The 16,533-nt window shown below is 40.2% G+C and overlaps 1 protein-coding gene across 1 annotated transcript in view; it reads right to left on the bottom strand.

Moving 5' to 3' along the window:
• Window positions 1–16,533, bottom strand: part of Eif5b (eukaryotic translation initiation factor 5B) — a 57,078-nt gene that overhangs the window by 32,555 nt on the left and 7,990 nt on the right. The window contains exons 2-6 of the mRNA XM_021170786.3: window positions 4,916–5,041; window positions 4,738–4,822; window positions 3,301–3,970; window positions 1,026–1,243; window positions 517–667 (exon numbers count right to left, since the gene is read on the bottom strand). Of these exons, the coding sequence (XP_021026445.1) occupies window positions 517–667; window positions 1,026–1,243; window positions 3,301–3,970; window positions 4,738–4,822; window positions 4,916–5,041 (1,250 nt within the window). The remainder of the gene's footprint in view (window positions 1–516; window positions 668–1,025; window positions 1,244–3,300; window positions 3,971–4,737; window positions 4,823–4,915; window positions 5,042–16,533) is intronic.

Here is a 16,533-nt window from a genome sequence, read left to right as displayed (position 1 = left end):
CTATCTTTAAAAAAAAAGGACACTCAATATCAACCTTTGACCCCCCGCCATGTGCACATAGATGCATGCACCTACAAAAACACCTTTGAAAAACCTGAATATTGTTAGTGATAATATATATTCTACCTACACTATGCAAAGTACATCTATAAATAATATAGAGAAAAAGTAAAAATATAAGTGTCTACAACTCACTTCAAAGAACCGCAGGGGGGAAAACTGGTCAGAAGAAAAAGGAGTGTAAAACAAAAATGGAAAAGGTTGGTAATCAGTGAGACTGGTTAGAAGGTCTCACTTTCACTTTTTCACTTTATTGGAGGGAGGGCAAATTTCATAGGAATTTATTATTTGCACATAAATTTCCATCACAGCATAGAAGGCATTCTCCCTAACAATGGCACTTTCCACCTGTTCCGTCCTTTGTTTACACAGCTTTTCCACAGATTCAATCCCACACAACTGAAGTCCTGAGAAGCTGCGCGCACTCACAGTTCGGCCACCAAGGCCACTACTCACCCTGAGCTTGGAGGTGTCTAAGGGTCACTTCAGCTCTGGCTCTGGCTTCTCTCTGGGACTTAGTTAACAGTTTTCCTTCTTTTTTTAACCGTTCTTTTCTTTCTTTTTCTTTTTGCTTTTTCCTTTCTCTTTTTTCTTGTTCTAATCGTTCCTAAACAAGAGTACATGGCATATAAAAAAATTATACTAGCTAAATGAACCATGAAGTTTAAAATAAACAACACAAATTTCAAACGTCTTTAAAATGGAGGCAAAATATGTTGGGAAGATTACAACTGAAGATATCAAAATGTTATACATTATTCTTAAAATAACACCAGGTTACATTATTGGCAGTAGCACACATGCAGCTTCGTCTCTCCATGGGGAGATGAGGAAGACTTTCCTGTACCTTCTCCATCTTACGTACATCAGAGCACTTAGCGTGACTGCAATGCCCATACACACATGTACATTTACTTCACAGAGAACAGACCTCAGGTAAAACTCACTATCAGTATAAGACATACCTCTTCTTTTCGTTTGGCTTCTAGCTCCTCAAGCCGCTTAATCCTTTCTTCCTCCTCTCTCTTCTGTCTCTCCTCCTCCTCTTTGAGCTTAGCCAAAGCTTCCTGGATAGCTTTAACAGTAGATTTACTAGGGCCTTTCTTCTTCTCTTTTTCTTTTTCATCTTTCTCTGTTTTCTTTTTCTTCTTATCTTTTTTCTTTTTGTCTCCTTCATTGTCGTCTACCAAAAAAAATAAAGGCAAAGTGCTCAAGCTTATTTCTATGACAGTGAATACACACTAGCCAGAATGCAAGGACCACTGTGGCTTCTGCCACCAGTTCTCAAAGAGTGGCATGGATCACAGCGTCCTGAGACCCTTGTGTCTAGAACAGCTCATCAGAGATCACAGCTGACCCACAGGGCATCTGCCAATGCTGTTGCTGGCCTGAGTCACCCTGATGAACACAGACTCTGTCAGCAGTAAAAAGGCAGCAGACATGTCAGGGATCTGCCAGATAATCACAGCACAGGTCTGAAATTCTAAAGAAGCAGACTAGCTCAAGCCCATTTAGGTGCTGAAGTCATTTTACTTCTGTGAGATGGGGATGATGAAAACAATGCTAAGAATATGCGGGCATGGGAACAAAATACAAAAATATAACTGCACTTCAAAACCCTGAAGAAATAAAATCTGTGATGGTCCTGTGATGGTGTTTCTCCTCAAAATTCAGAGAATAAAAATCTCAATGGTTAAAAACTGGTTTTTGGGTTTTTTTGTTTTTTGTTTGAATAAAAATCTTTCTAGTCTAAGAAAAAACTATTATTTTTAGAAATCTAAATCACCTGATATTTAGATATATTTATTCTAAGAGAAAGCAATCAGCACACACCTTTAATACCAGAGCTCAGAAGGCAAAGGCAGTTGAAAATCTGTGAGTTGGAGGCCAGTCTGGTCTACAGAGTGAGTTCTAGCACAGCCAGGGCTACACAGAGACCCTGTCTCGAAAAAAATAAAAAACAAACAAACAACAAAAGAAAGCAATCAGGTAGAATATTTATATTTCAATTACTGATCAATTTATTTCAATTACCAAAAAAGACAAAAGAGAGGTCAGTAACAAGACTCAGCAGATAAAGGGGAAAGGCCCGTGTTTGATTCCTGAAGCTGAGTGGCACTGAGAGCTGATTCCTAAAAGCTGTCCTCTGACCTCTCTCCCCATATGATGAGGCACAATATGCCCACACAGACAAACCAGTAAATGAAACAAAAACATGCTCCCTGTCATCTAAGTGTAACTAATTTAAGTCTCTTAATTTACTTTTCCTTTTATATTTCAAAGATTAAGCTGGGTTTTTTTTATAGAAAGGGAAAAATTTAGTTAACATCTGACATGAATTTTGAGAAGGAAATCTCTTTGGCTACTTAGTCTTTATTAACAACAAAACAAGTATTCATAATAAAACCTTATTAAATTTCTATTGTATAAATAAATAGTGAAGAGAAATGGTTTAACGAATAGAGTGTTTGCCATGCAAACACGAGGAATTCAGTTCATACCCCCAGTGATCACATAAAAAGCCAGACATGGGCTGGAGAGATGGCTCAGCGATTAGGAGCACTGACTGCTCTTCCAGAGATCCTGAGTTCAATTCCCAGCAACTACATGGTGGCTCACAACCATCTGCAGTGGATCTGATGCCCTCTTATGGTGTGTCTGAAGAAAGCAAAGGTGAATACATAAAATAAATAAATCTTAAAAAAAATAAAAAGAAAAGCCAGAGGTGACAGCACTGTTTACTGACCAGTCAGTATACTAACTCTATGTTCAGTGAAACCCTGTCTCAAAAAAATCAGATGGAAGACGATTTCTTATGCTCTATCTCAGCATTCCTTGGTTGCCTGTGGTTCTCTACAGAGAGCTGAGGCCCTGGCGTTAGTGTATCTATCTGTTGCTGTCTCTATTCAACTCCTGTTCAGAAAGTCATTTGGGTGAGGCTTTATACATAGTTTCTGACACTCCTGGGGGACTCAACCTCACAGCAATTCATGGGGAAAAAACAAGGCCATGAATTTAAAAGAGAGCAAAGAGAGGTATACAGAAAGGCAATAGAGAAATGGTGTAATACTAAAAACATATCATGTAAAGTGACAGCGGAACCGACCTCCAGCCTCCTCCGCACACAAAGAGATGGACCCCACACAGGTGTGTATGAGCACAAGTCACAAGACAGTATCAGAGCCAATGACCACAACTTAGACTGAACATGAACCAGAGCCTTCTGTGGCTAGGACCAACCTTCCAGAGCTGCAGCAGCGTCTCCTTTCTCTTCCGAGGCAGCTCCTGTGTCAGGAGTCCCTCTGAGTGTCAACACCTCCTCCTCAGGTCTCTTCTGAGGCTCCCTCTGTTTACTCTGCTCCTTCCTGCCCTTCTCTAGCTCTTCTTTCTCCTTCATCTTCCGCAACTTCGCTTTCTCTTCATCTCTCTTTTTCTTCTCACGCTCTTTCTTTTCTGCCTTCTTCTGGGCCACCGTCTTAATTTTGAAGGAAGAGTCATCGTCCTCATTCCCACTGTCTACGGTAGGAACTGACTTGTTCTTCTGATTTTTTTTCTGTCCTTTTCTGGACTGCAAAAATTCATCGGACTCACCACCACTTTCACCAGAGGAGTTTACTCTTGAACGTTCTTTACTTCTTTTGCTATTGTCTTCATCCTCTTCTGACCCGTCCCGTTTTTTCGTGGATTTCTGGGCTTTTTTACCTTTTTTAGAAAGTTTATTAGAATCATCAGCATCCTCACTCCCAGAAAGGGGTGCCTCTGAGTTAGGTTTGGCAGTCTTTTTTGACTTTGAATCTTTATCTTCCAATTCTTCACTATCATTCTCATCAAAGCTTGTCTTCTTGCCCTTTTGTCCCTTCTTCTTTTTATCTTGTTTTGAGGCAGATTCTTCTTCCTTGTTTTCTGTAGGCTAAAAAGTATCCCTTATTAGAAACACAACAGACTGTCATCCCTTGACAGGACTCCGCATCCCTTAAAGGCCATGGGGCTCCTCAGTGTGGAACACTTCACTCAGTGCACACCTCATACCTTTTATGGAAGCATGACTGTCTTGTTTCACAAGAATATTAAAGTATGAGTCTGGAGATGGCTTAGCAGTGAGGAGCAACTGTTGCTCTTGCAATGGACCCAGGTTTAGCTCTTGCACTCACATGCAGCTCACAACCATCTGTAGAGGATCTAATGCCCTCTCGCCTGACCTCTGTGAGCACCAGGCACACACATGGTACATGTGGATATATGCAGGCAAAACACTCATACACAAAGCAAAAATCTAAAAGAAAACAAAAGAGGAAAAAAATAGGAACAAATCCAAACACACAAAACAATATGCCTCACACTCACCACACACTTCAAAATCCAGGTGCCCTGAACAATAATGAAAAGCACACAGACAACTGAAGGTGGAGACACCATCACTGACCCCAAGTGGACCAAGTTTATCAACAGGCAATACATTGAGTATCGCTAGATTCCTTTATAAAGTGTATTTCTATCAATCAGAGGTTTAAAACAATACTGCTTTTTTTTTCCCCTTAAAATTTAGTTCCTCCCTTTGACTAGTATTATAGAAACTATTTATATATCTACAACCACACATTTCCAAACCAGGCAACTCCCAAAACATGGCCAAGAAGAAAAGACAGCGGAGACAGGAAGGATGTTGCTCTCTCTCACCTTGACTGCAGCGGCGTCTCGGTCAGCTTTGATGCCTTGGGCTTCCAGAGACAACTCCTCCAGCTCTCTCAGAATGTCGTTCTCACTAGAAAAGAAGTACATGGGATTTGAAGCACTGCAAGCATTAGATGGCTGCAATGCTCAAGCTATGAAAATCTAAATGCTTTTAAAAACATACTCAAAGTCTTGCTTCTTTTTCTCCTTTTTCTTCTTTCCCTTTGATTTCTGAGGCTCCTGCTCCTTGGCAGCACCAGTTCCTTCTATTTCTGCAGCCAAGGCGCCCAAATCAGTATCATCCTTGGTACTTAAATGAAAACAAGGAACAAAATGTTACTCAACAGCAAGCAATCTACTTGTTCACTTAGATCTTTCCTTGCTATTTTACACCCTTTCACATATTAGCAACACAGAGAAACACTATCAAGTTCTCTCATAATAGCACAGCTACCTACCTACCAAACTGTCTGTCTTCTTCCATAAAGATCACTATACCAAAACCAAGAAGGTATGAATCAAGAGCCCTACCCCTAAAACAGACAAGCAAACAGCCTAGGCAGGGAAGGGGAGAAATAACTTCTGCAAGTAATGAACATCTGTGCATGTGCACGTGAGCATTTTTCTGAATGGAATTATTTTTATAAAACATTGAAGAACTAAAGTATAAAACAAGCTATCAGAAAACCTAAATAAGTAGACCTTTATACATTTTTCACTTAAAACAGCAGAAATTAGAATGTAGAAAAACTTTAGAAACCAACTAGACTATTGTCTAATTTTATTAGTTGAGAAAATGGGACTACACAAAGATCTGAATACCTTGTTGAAAGCATAACTATACAATTTACATGAGGTAAGTATGTGTGAGGTAAGCACACACATACACACACACATGCGCACACACACACACTCCAAAATTTAGAACCAAACCTATTTGCAATCTTTCACATGTCTGATTCCAGTCTACAATGTCTCCCTATATTAGCTGGAGAAACCAAAGTTCCAGTCAAGTTAAAATCTACAGAAAGCCAAGGTCAGTCATTCTGAAATGTACATGCACAAAAAGTATGTTAAATGACACATTAAGACGTCAAAAGATGGGGGCTGATGTAAAAAATAATCAAGTTTCCCTCCATCAACTTAATTCCCAGAATAATGACTTCAGACTGACTATTTCTTAGTAAACACCTAGACCATAAACTTCGGCTTGCTCTCTGACTCGCTCTCAACTTATTCCCCCTTCATTTTAACCTGGCTCATCCTCTCAGCATTTCGGGATCAATCTCCCACATCTCTATTTCCCAGAATTCTTTCTATCCCTGCCGGGTGTCCCATCTCCAATTTTTTTTGCGTCAGCTTGTTGGCCGTAAGCTTTTTTTTTTAACAGGAGATGTTCATAAGCAATCCCTCTACAGGCTGGAGGGACGGCTCAGCAGTGAGCCCTTGCTGCTCTTGCAGATGACCTGGTGGTTCACAAGCATCTGTCACTCCACTCCAAAGGAACCAATGCCCTTTTCTGGCCTCCTCCAACACTAGGCACACATGGGTTGTACAGACATACATCCAGGCACAACTATATACATACAATAAAATTATATTTTAAAAGAGACTTCAAAAGCTTTATGGAACAGAGGAACACTTTGGATATTGTTTAATCTGGTAAGCACTTCTAAAAAAAAAAATATACTAACTGCTTCCTTACAATAAAAAGACTGTTTAATTAAATACTGACAAATACCAAATTTAATTTCAAGAAACTTACTAGAGGATAGGAACTGTAAATCTAGACATAAAGGAACTTAGTACTTTCATGAAAAGTTGAAGAGAATTAAAATACTTGATACTTTCATGTGGCTCTGAACAGTTTAAGCACACCACATCTATCCTGGGGAAGTGAGGAGTGGAAAACTTCCTGGTAAAGCAGCTTGGAAACAAGCAACCCAGAAGGGAAAGACAGTAACTCGGCAAGGAGGATGGATGGTACAGATAATGATGAAAACAAAACTTCAAAATACAAAGTTTGTGACATTGAAGCTTGGTGATGAGGTTTTAGACAAAACCCAAAAGGCACAAGTCATGAAAGAGAAATAAAGCTGTATTAAAATGAAACACTTCTGAAGAAGACACTGTTAAAAAGATGAAAACACAAAACAAAGTGGGAACGATATTTACAAAATAATATGCTATTAAACACTTGTATCTAAAATACAGAACTCCTAAGTGCACTCAACTAAATATGGGTAGAAGATATGAACAGTTATATTGCCAAAAGGCAAACAAGTTGCAAACAATATAAATGAAAACAAAGCTCAGTAAAAGAAAAATCGAATTAAGACAAGGAAGGAGATGGTGTTCTACATCTATTCCAAAGGCTAAAATCCAAGTAACTTGAGTGTCAGACGCTGATGAAAACACAAAGGTGATGTAAGAGACAGACAAGCCTGAAGCATCTTGTAATGCCAGAAAGTAAGAATCGGATTAAACAAGACTGAAGAAAGTCAGCACGTGCACACACAATGCTAGGTATGTGACACATCCGAACATGAACAACTCAAGGAGCTCCAACCACTACTGAAAACAGCAAAGTAGTTAACTAGAGCAACTAATTAAACACAGTATTAAATTATAAGTCAAGGGATGGTGGAATAGCTCAGTGGCTGCTAGCACAATCTTTCTGCCTACACACGTAAGACATTAGATTTGATCCGCAGGACTACAAAACAGTAAAGAAATCTGACTTATAAGACAAAGTAATAAAATAACAGCCACTAACTAGTTCATGCTGAGATAAGCAAATGGATGAATGAGGAAGAAACAAAAGCCAAATAAAACTCCATATCTGGGGGTAGAACATCAATTCCCACTCCTAATACTGTGGGTGTGCAAAGATAAAATGAGGCTAAAGAAAAATTTACCACAAAACATGTGGTACTTATTTAACAGTCAGTAAAAACAAAAGAAATCTAAACAAACTCAGCATTACAGTTAATTCATACCAGTTTCTTAATTGTACCAAGTGCATCATCGTGCTGATATGTTAATAAGGTGTGGTGGTTTGAATGAGATTGGCCCCCATAGGCTCACACCTTTGAATACTGGTCTGCAGTTAGAAGAACTGTTTGGGGAAGATTAGGCTTTACTGGAGGTGTGTCAGTGGGTGCAGGCTTGAGGCTTCAATTTGCACCACTCTGAGTTCAGAGAGTGACTGTTCCTGATGTCATGATTTTGCTTCACTCTTTAACCCTCTGCCACTGTAAGTCCCAGTCAATGTTTTCTTTTATAAGCTACCATGGTCATGTTATTTATCAACAGCATAGAAAAGTAACTACTGCACAGGGAAAATCAGGATTGGATAGACAAAGATTTTGCACATGTATATATCTGTATCTCTGTGTGCAGGTATGTACATATGTATGTAGATGCATATAGAGACCAAAAAAGGGGCTGGATCCCTTGGGGCTAATAGGTATTTATGAGATATTCAGAATGTGTGCTGGGAACTGAGCTTAGGGCCTCTGGAAGAGCAGCACACACCCACTCCTGAGCCATGTAGACAGCTCCCTGAAAGTTATTTTTAAAAAATTCACCTGAAGAAAGGAAAGCCATCATGTCATTTAAATCTACTCCAAGGCAAATATTAAAATTTAATAAAACATGCACATAAATTGTATGTTAAAAACCATAAAATAGCAGGGCAGTGGTGGCGAACGCCTTTAATCCCAGCACTTGGGAGGCAGAGGCAGGCGGATTTCTGAGTTTCAAGGCCAGCCTGGTCTACATATGGAGTTCCAGGACAGCCAGGGCTACAACACAGAGAACCTCTGTTTCAAAAAACAAACAAACAAACAAAACACAAAAACCATAAAATGTTGATGAAAGAAATACAAAGATAGAGGAATCACATCTATTGATAGAAGACTACCTTTTTGGTTTTTCCACTTAAGAAAATTCTCTCCAATATTATACACAGGCTTAATGAAAACCCAGGAAAGATTTTTAAGACATGGATAGTACAGAAAGTTATAAAATTTATATGAGAAGGCAAAACACTTAGAATAATTAAGAGAATGTTTTTCCTTTTTTGTGAGAAAATAAGGTGGGGAGCACCATTTTGCCAAATTCCAAGGCTTATAATGTAGCTGACAAAAATACACAAAACTATACTGGAATTCTGATAAAATACAAATGCCTGGAACAGAAGGAAAACCAAAACCAGCCTCCATGAAGGTAGCCTCACACAAGTGTGCTCATCCTCCTTGGACAAAGGACAAAGGCATTGACAAGGAAGCCAACCTTCCCACAAATGAGATGGTGCAAATGAGCGTCCTCAAACAAAAGATTATAGACTCTGTATGAGGCACTCTGTGATTTAAAAAACAGAACCTCTGGGAAAAGAGAGGAAATAAACTGAAACTCATCAAAATGAAGAACTCTTGGAGTTGGAAAGACCATAGACGTGAGACCTGAGGAAAACAAGCTCCAGAGTCGGGGCAGGAGATTGAGAAGTGCTTATCTGAAAAAAAGCTAATTCCAGAATGTGTTCTAAAACATTCAAAACCCAACTGCAAAATACCCAATAGTCCAATTTGAAAAACAGCCAAATGAAGAGGATTACAATTAAAGACACTCCATGTTAGTCATGGGGAAATGGGAGCTTCCCACTGGACACCAATCAGAATGCCACAGTGTACACCATCACAACGCCACATTCCCAACATGGTAACAATGCTAGTGAGAGTGTAGGGAACTACACCGGTCACCAGAGGATGTGAACAGGCACACGTGGGGTATGCAGGGGGAGCTGTTGCTGTAACACACAGAATATAACCAGTCCCAGCCCTGATGTTCCGAATCTTAACTGTGGTAATGGCTACACAAATCTACAGACATGAATGATGGTAATATATACCACAGTAAACATACACAAGAGTGTAAATGAAACAAAGCACATGACTATGACCAGTGGCTTTTATCAGTTCCAACATGTGAGTCGTGCCATCAAGACACAGCTTTAGGATTATCACAACAAACTAGGAAATAGACACTGAGTTCTATAATTTCTTACAAGTGCACATGACTCTGTAACAATCCCCAAACAAAAGATCAATTCTTTAGACAGGATAAATTAATACTATTAACAAAATTAAAGTCTAAAGAAATATTTGCAATATAAACACATGAAGGATTGCCCTATAATACTTAAGCTTCCTACAAGCCTTTAAGATGCAAAAATGCCCAATAAACATATGACAAGATGGTCAGTATTACAGAATAAAATATAAGCTACATCGAGGCATCGTCACCACTGCCCATCTTCTAGAGTAAGAAAATAAGGACCAGGAAAAAAGCACTGAGAGGACAGGAGCAGACACTGGCCCCCATAGGCAAAGCAGAAGTGGCATAGTCAAATTGGGAAGAGACAGTTTGAAATCCTCTTAAAGCTACATGCAAGCAAGCACCCTCTCCCTCTCCCACATACCACCCCTCCCCCTCCCACCCACTCCCTTACCTCTAACCACATGACCCAGCAAGTTTACTCCTAAGCATTCACCAGAGTAGTATGTGTCCACACAAAGACTTGTATGCAAATGTTTAGAGCAATTTTATTCATAATCATGAAAAGCTACAAACTTGGAACACCTGTAAGATAGTTTCAAAACAGCCAAGACCCACCCAGCAGAGTATTCCACAACTAAAGGGGGCAAGAATGCTGATGCATGCACCAGTACAGAGGACTCTCAGTCACTGCACTAAAGAAAACCCAGTCAGGAAATGCAGCCTACAAGCATCACTCCTCCAAGTACCACACCCCATCTCTAGAAAGGGAAAGCATGACAGAACTAGGCACGGGTGCAGCTCATCGATAAGCTCGCTTGCCAGCCTGTGTGAGCCTCCAGGTTTGATTCCTAGAACTTAACCACAGCGACTCCTCGACAAAGCCTTCTGTAGGGAGAAGATCACTTACCAAAGGTCCTAAGCAAATGGTCTACTTACTCACAGGGACATGACCTAGCCCATTGATTGTACACTTGAAATTTGCACATTTTATATTACTTGCACCTCAAAAAATGTGTGTGCTCAATTTCCAGATTATAAAAACCATAAAGGATCAAGTTAGAGAACATACTTAACAATTTAAAACAGTTAAAACTAAAATTACATATGCCTAAAAATCATTTGTCCATTTTTAAACTTATGACAATACCTAATCTTTTACATTAACAATGTAGTGTGTAGTTAAAATTATGTTACTATGGACAATTTTTGTTTTTGTTTTTTGTTTTTCGAGACAGGGTTTCTCTGTATAGCCCTGGCTGTCCTGGAACTCACTTTGTAGACCAGGCTGGCCTCGAACTCAGAAATCTACCTGCCTCTACCTCCCAAGTGCTGGGATTAAAGGCGTGTGCCACTTTAAGACATCTTTTATTTATTTATTTTTGACATCTTTTATATTAAATATATAATTTATTCTTATCTCATGTCCATTGCCTCAATGGATGTCTGTGCGAGGATGTCAGAAGCCCTGGAACTGCAGTTACAGATAAGTGTGAGCTGTCAAGTGGATGATGGGAAATTGAATCTGGCTGGATCTTCTGGAAGAGTAGCCAGTGTTCTTCACCACTGAGCCATCTCTCCAGCCCCAAGACATATTTCCTAATAATGTGTGTTTAAGTATGCACTCAGCATTGGTATTTCTCCTTGCACCACATGTTCCTTTTCATTGTAGATCTCCATAGGAATTATTACTAATAATCAAAAATACTAGCAGCAACAATATAAAAATATTGCAATTAAGATATATATGCATTTAGAGACCAGTATAAAATCTTCCCTTTTAAGGAAACAAGGTCTCCCTGGCTGGCCTGGAATCATGAGTTCAAAACCAAAGTAAGCAACAAGACTCTGCCTCCAAAACAAACAAACAAACAAACACCAAAAAACACCCCCCCACACACCAAAACCCAAAAACCCAAGTAACAACAATGCTTAAAATTTCTCTGATGCTCTGTGGTGGTTTGAATGAGAAGGACCCCTATACGCTCAAGTATTTGAATGCATAGGCCCCAGTTAGACGAACTATTTGGTAAAGATTAGGAAATGTGGCCTTGTTGAAAGAGGTGTGTGTGTGTCACTGTGAACTGACTTTCAGGTTTCAAAAGCCCATGCACGGTCTAGTGTGTATCTGTGTGTCTGTGTGTCCCACTCTCTCCTTCCCCCTGCTGCCTGTGGGTCAGGATATGAATCTCCCGCTCCAGCACTGTATTTGTCTGCCTCCCACCATGATGATAATGGATTAACCCTCTGGAACTATAAGCAAGCCCACAAGTACGCTTTCTTTATAAAAGGTGCCTTGGTCATACTGTCTCTCTGCAGCAATAGAAGAGTAACTGAGCCATGCTCTGAGGTAAAAGTTTAGTGACTGCTTATCAATAGAACATGACAGAAGTAATGTAAAAGTTTCCAGGCCAAGGCCTTAAAGCCACAGTTTCTCCTTTCTGTCTCTTTGCTCTCTGCCAGGTAGTGTGATGCTCAAGTCACACCAAGAGGTCAAGTTCAGGTTCCAATGGCAAGTCCAGAGGAGGTTCCAAAGAAGAGCCATTATCAACCACCAGAGGAGGTTAAATTTTTCATAAAGTAAGCTTAAGGAGGGCTCCATTACAGCCACCATGACTGTATAATCACAGAAAAAGTCAGCCAGAAAACTCATCTAAGCATAATTAATGCCCAGGACTACAAAAAAATGATAACTGTCATTAAGCCCTTTAAGTTTGAGAGGATTTGTTAGGACAGATGTGGTATACCAATTTCCTCTGAGAATAAAACATTCCATCATTTAAGGAAGCACAAAATAAACAACTCAAATAGCTTCAAGAAGTCCCTGAAACTGACCAGACTCCCGACACTCACCTCCACCATCAGTAAGCAATAAAGAAGGGCCTAGAGTCACTCACAGACTAGCCAAACTGCAAAGCAGACTGTGAGACCAGACCAGATGGCTGGAAGAAGCAGACAACAGCCAAGCTGCCTGAAGTTTAGACTAACTGAGTCACCTGGAAAGGACACTCTCCAACCCACTGAGCTGTCTGCAGGCTGTGAAGTATGCTCCAGGTTCCCCCCTTTTATGAGCTGTCACTCATGCTGAGGTGGGCTCCTATACGTAACCCAATACAATTCACTGTTTCACCAAGTTGGACTTGGTATCTGTATTTTGGTCTTTCATGATCTCTGTATTTGAGGTGAAGAGACATGTGCCTCCCCATGAAAGTCTTGTTTTACAGTAACACAGTAATAACTGGGACATTCCTATATTTCTTTCTACTCCTAACCTGAAGAAATGTCAAGTATGTTTATAGAAGGAATCAAAATCCAAACACTCCTTCATCTACCCACCACTGTCTAAAATCCCAAAGTGCCAAGGAAAGGGAAGGCCAGACTAAAGCCTGTTGCTGCCTTTTTTTTAATCCTACCTTGCTGTGTTTCTCTTTCCTCGAACACTTTCAACAACACTCAAAAGAGGAAAGGCAGGAAGAGAAAGCCTACTCTTTACTCAGCAGCTCCAGTATCAAAACTGGAACACCTGTCCCTCCCTGTTGGCATCTCCCTTCTCCGGCTTCTCCTTACTCCTGATTTCCAGCCCTACCTCAGACCTGAACAAAAAGTCCAGAACTCACAGCTCCCCACTAGGTCCCACTGCTCCTCTACCAATCCCAACAGCTCTTATTCCCAGCTCCGCTGTTAAAAGATCTATCTCCAGTACTATATATAGCCCCTCAGTTAACTAAGAGCTACGTGTATGCACAACAAACATATACAAAATCAGCCCCACCCCTTCATCGCAACTTAACAACGTCCTTACGGTGCAGTAACACCTTTATAGAAACCGGAAACCCCATCACCATGACAATGCACAGTACAACAAACACAAAGTATCCTTATTCCCTCTACAAACACAAACTAATATTTACTGTTTTAATTCTTAAAATTTTTACTTGTGTGTATGTTTATCTGTGAGTGTATGTCACATGTGCGTGGGCACCCGTACAGTCCATATTAGCATCTGATCAGCAGTAGGAGCCTGGATATGATGACACACACCTGTAGCCCCAGATACTCAGAAGGTTGAGGCAGGAAAACACTTGATCCCTAGATGATGTTCTGGCCTAGGCAACATAGTAAGACTTCGTCAGTAAAAGAAAAAAATAATAATAAATAAGAGATGCCTCTTATGCCATGAAATAACTGCCCACCTGTTTTTTAAGTGCTCACTTAAAAGTAAACTCAGTGTCTCTGTAGTCTGCTTCAATGAATCTGGTGCTTAAAGAATTACCACCACCTAATTTACTGTTTACTGCCACATAACTGGTAGTGGCACACACCTTTAATCCCAGTACCTGAGAGGTAGAGGCAGGAAGATTTCTGTGAGTCTGAGTCCAGCCTAGTTTATAATATGAGTTCTAGGACAGCCAGAATTGTTACACAGAGAATCCCGGTCTCAATAAAACATAAATAAATAAACAAACAAATAAAAACCCGAATAGGACAAAACAAACAAAAAAGTAAAAAGTTTAATGCTGATAATTATTTTCATGAGAGGTTATTTCTGAAAAACTAACTTATCAAACACTACCATAATTATGCAGGCCTGACTAGTTGTGTACAGAATTATTGGTAGTTTTATAGCAACTGAAAACCTTAAACATTACTATTATCCCTTAGCACTCAAGAGAGGTAGGAACACAGCAGGCTCCTGTTTTTCCAATCTAGTACTGTCATGATGGTAAAATTTAATTACTAGTTGCATTTCAAAATCAAGTTTGAAAGCAGGGTTGAGTGTCTCATGCTCAGCAGAAGCTCCCAGTGTCTATGCATATACACTGATCTGCCATAATAAAATAGGTTCCCCTTCTTCCACCCATTTTCTCAGTTTTAGGGCAAAGTATGGAGAAGAAGCAACAGGTACCAAGCCTGGCCTTTACATGGGAGAAGTGGGGGAAGGAAGGGGAAAGGAAGAAAGGAGGAAGGAGGGAGAGGGGAGGGAGGGAGGGAGAGGAGGAGGGAGGGAGAATTGGTGGCACTTATCCTTAATTCCAGTATTTGGAAGACAGGGGCAGGAGAATCTCTGTTAAGTTCTGCCTGGTCTAACAGTGAGTGCCAGGACAGCCAGGGCTACACACAGAAACCCTGTCTCAAAAAAACAGAAGGAAAAGAAAGAAAGAAAGAAAGAAAAATTCTGGGAGCCGAATAAAGAAAGGTGAAGGCTTCAAGAAAAGGGTTCCTCAGCACGATGCCTGGTGCAGCAAAGTGACCTGGAAAGCCTCAGTTGTTCCTATGGTCAAGATTCAGGTGACCTACATCTATCCCTCTTCAGCGGGCTATATCCCCTGCCATACATCTGTTGCCATCGACAGATAAATGAAATATTGTAACAGAGACTAACTTTTGTAAAGAAAAAAAAGGGAGAGGGACAGATGGGGATGAGAAAAGGGGTTAGAAGGGGAGGGAAGGGAAATAAAACAGGAACAAGAGCTTCTGTCTTTCCACCCTGGGACCATCCCAGCCTTCTACAGCAGCAAGCACCAAGGGATTCTGTGCATTCCTAAGAGGCACCGCCAGTCAAGAAGAACCCTGCTCAGGAATGGCAACCACAACTTTAAAACACTAGGCAAGTTGCTCGCCAGTGTCAACACAGAGCAGTTTAGTAAAAATCCGTCTAAGGCTGGGAATGGTGCCATATGACTTTAATTCTAGCACTTGGGAGGCAGAGGCATGTGACCGATCTGTGAGTTCAAGGCCAGCCTGATCTACTCATGACAGCCAAGGCATTAGAAACAAATCCTGTCTTGAAAAACAAAACAAACAAACAAGCCTGACTGCTACTATAATTACTTTACCTCTGCATATGGCAAAACTTCCAAACTGCATTCTAAAGCACTAAGTTGAAAGGCTAGTTAAAAAATACAGTGAGACTTTGTTTATGTGCCACTACCAAGACTCTAGCATATGTGCATTCTCCACATAGGTGGAAATGCTTCATATTAAAATTTACAGTTAAATGCTATAAATGATGTAGCTTGGTGGCTGAACACTTGCCTGACATGCACAGGGCTTCAGGTTCAACCTCAAACACATTAAAAAATGAAATTTACAGTTAATATATAAATGTTTCTTACAATTGACTGTGTAAATTCTTGAAATATTATAATATTATGAAAAGGTTAAGGCTGTCAAATAATGAAAGGGAAAAAGTGGCAGAACTGAGACAACACAAAGTCATGTATGAATGAGCATCAGATTCAAGGTAGATTTGGTCTCAAGTCTTCCACTTTTACACATGTGTGACACTTTTCATTTGAGGAGAGTCATGAGCTACAGTTGACTCACTGGTTAAAAGCATGGGTTGTTCTTGCAAAGGACCCAGGTTTGATTCCCAGCACCCACATGAAGATTCATCACTTCACCTCCTTAGGCACCAGGCATGCATGTGGTGAACAGACACACAGGCAAAGCACTCATACACAAAATAACATCTTAAAAAAGAAAGAGAAGTCATACTACTGTAGTAAGAGACACCAAAGGAATAAAGTGAGAAGCCCAGAAATAAAATCCAGATACAGAGCATCTACTGATCCTGATGTGACACTGGCAACAACGGCATTCAACTGGGCACAATCCCCTCTACAGGCAGCACCAGTACCGAGAGACACCCACACACACAAGAATATGACAAACACCTACAAAACACCAGCCACAAAAATTAATTAAAAATGGAACTAAGTGCAAAACTAGAGCAATAAAACT

Source organism: Mus caroli, unplaced genomic scaffold (genome assembly GCF_978045245.1).
Source record: "Mus caroli unplaced genomic scaffold, Mus_caroli_1 scaffold_1, whole genome shotgun sequence".
Lineage (NCBI taxonomy): Eukaryota > Metazoa > Chordata > Mammalia > Rodentia > Muridae > Mus > Mus caroli.
The sequence above is the reverse complement of the archived record's forward strand: the minus strand, read 5'-3'. Positions and strand labels throughout refer to the sequence as shown.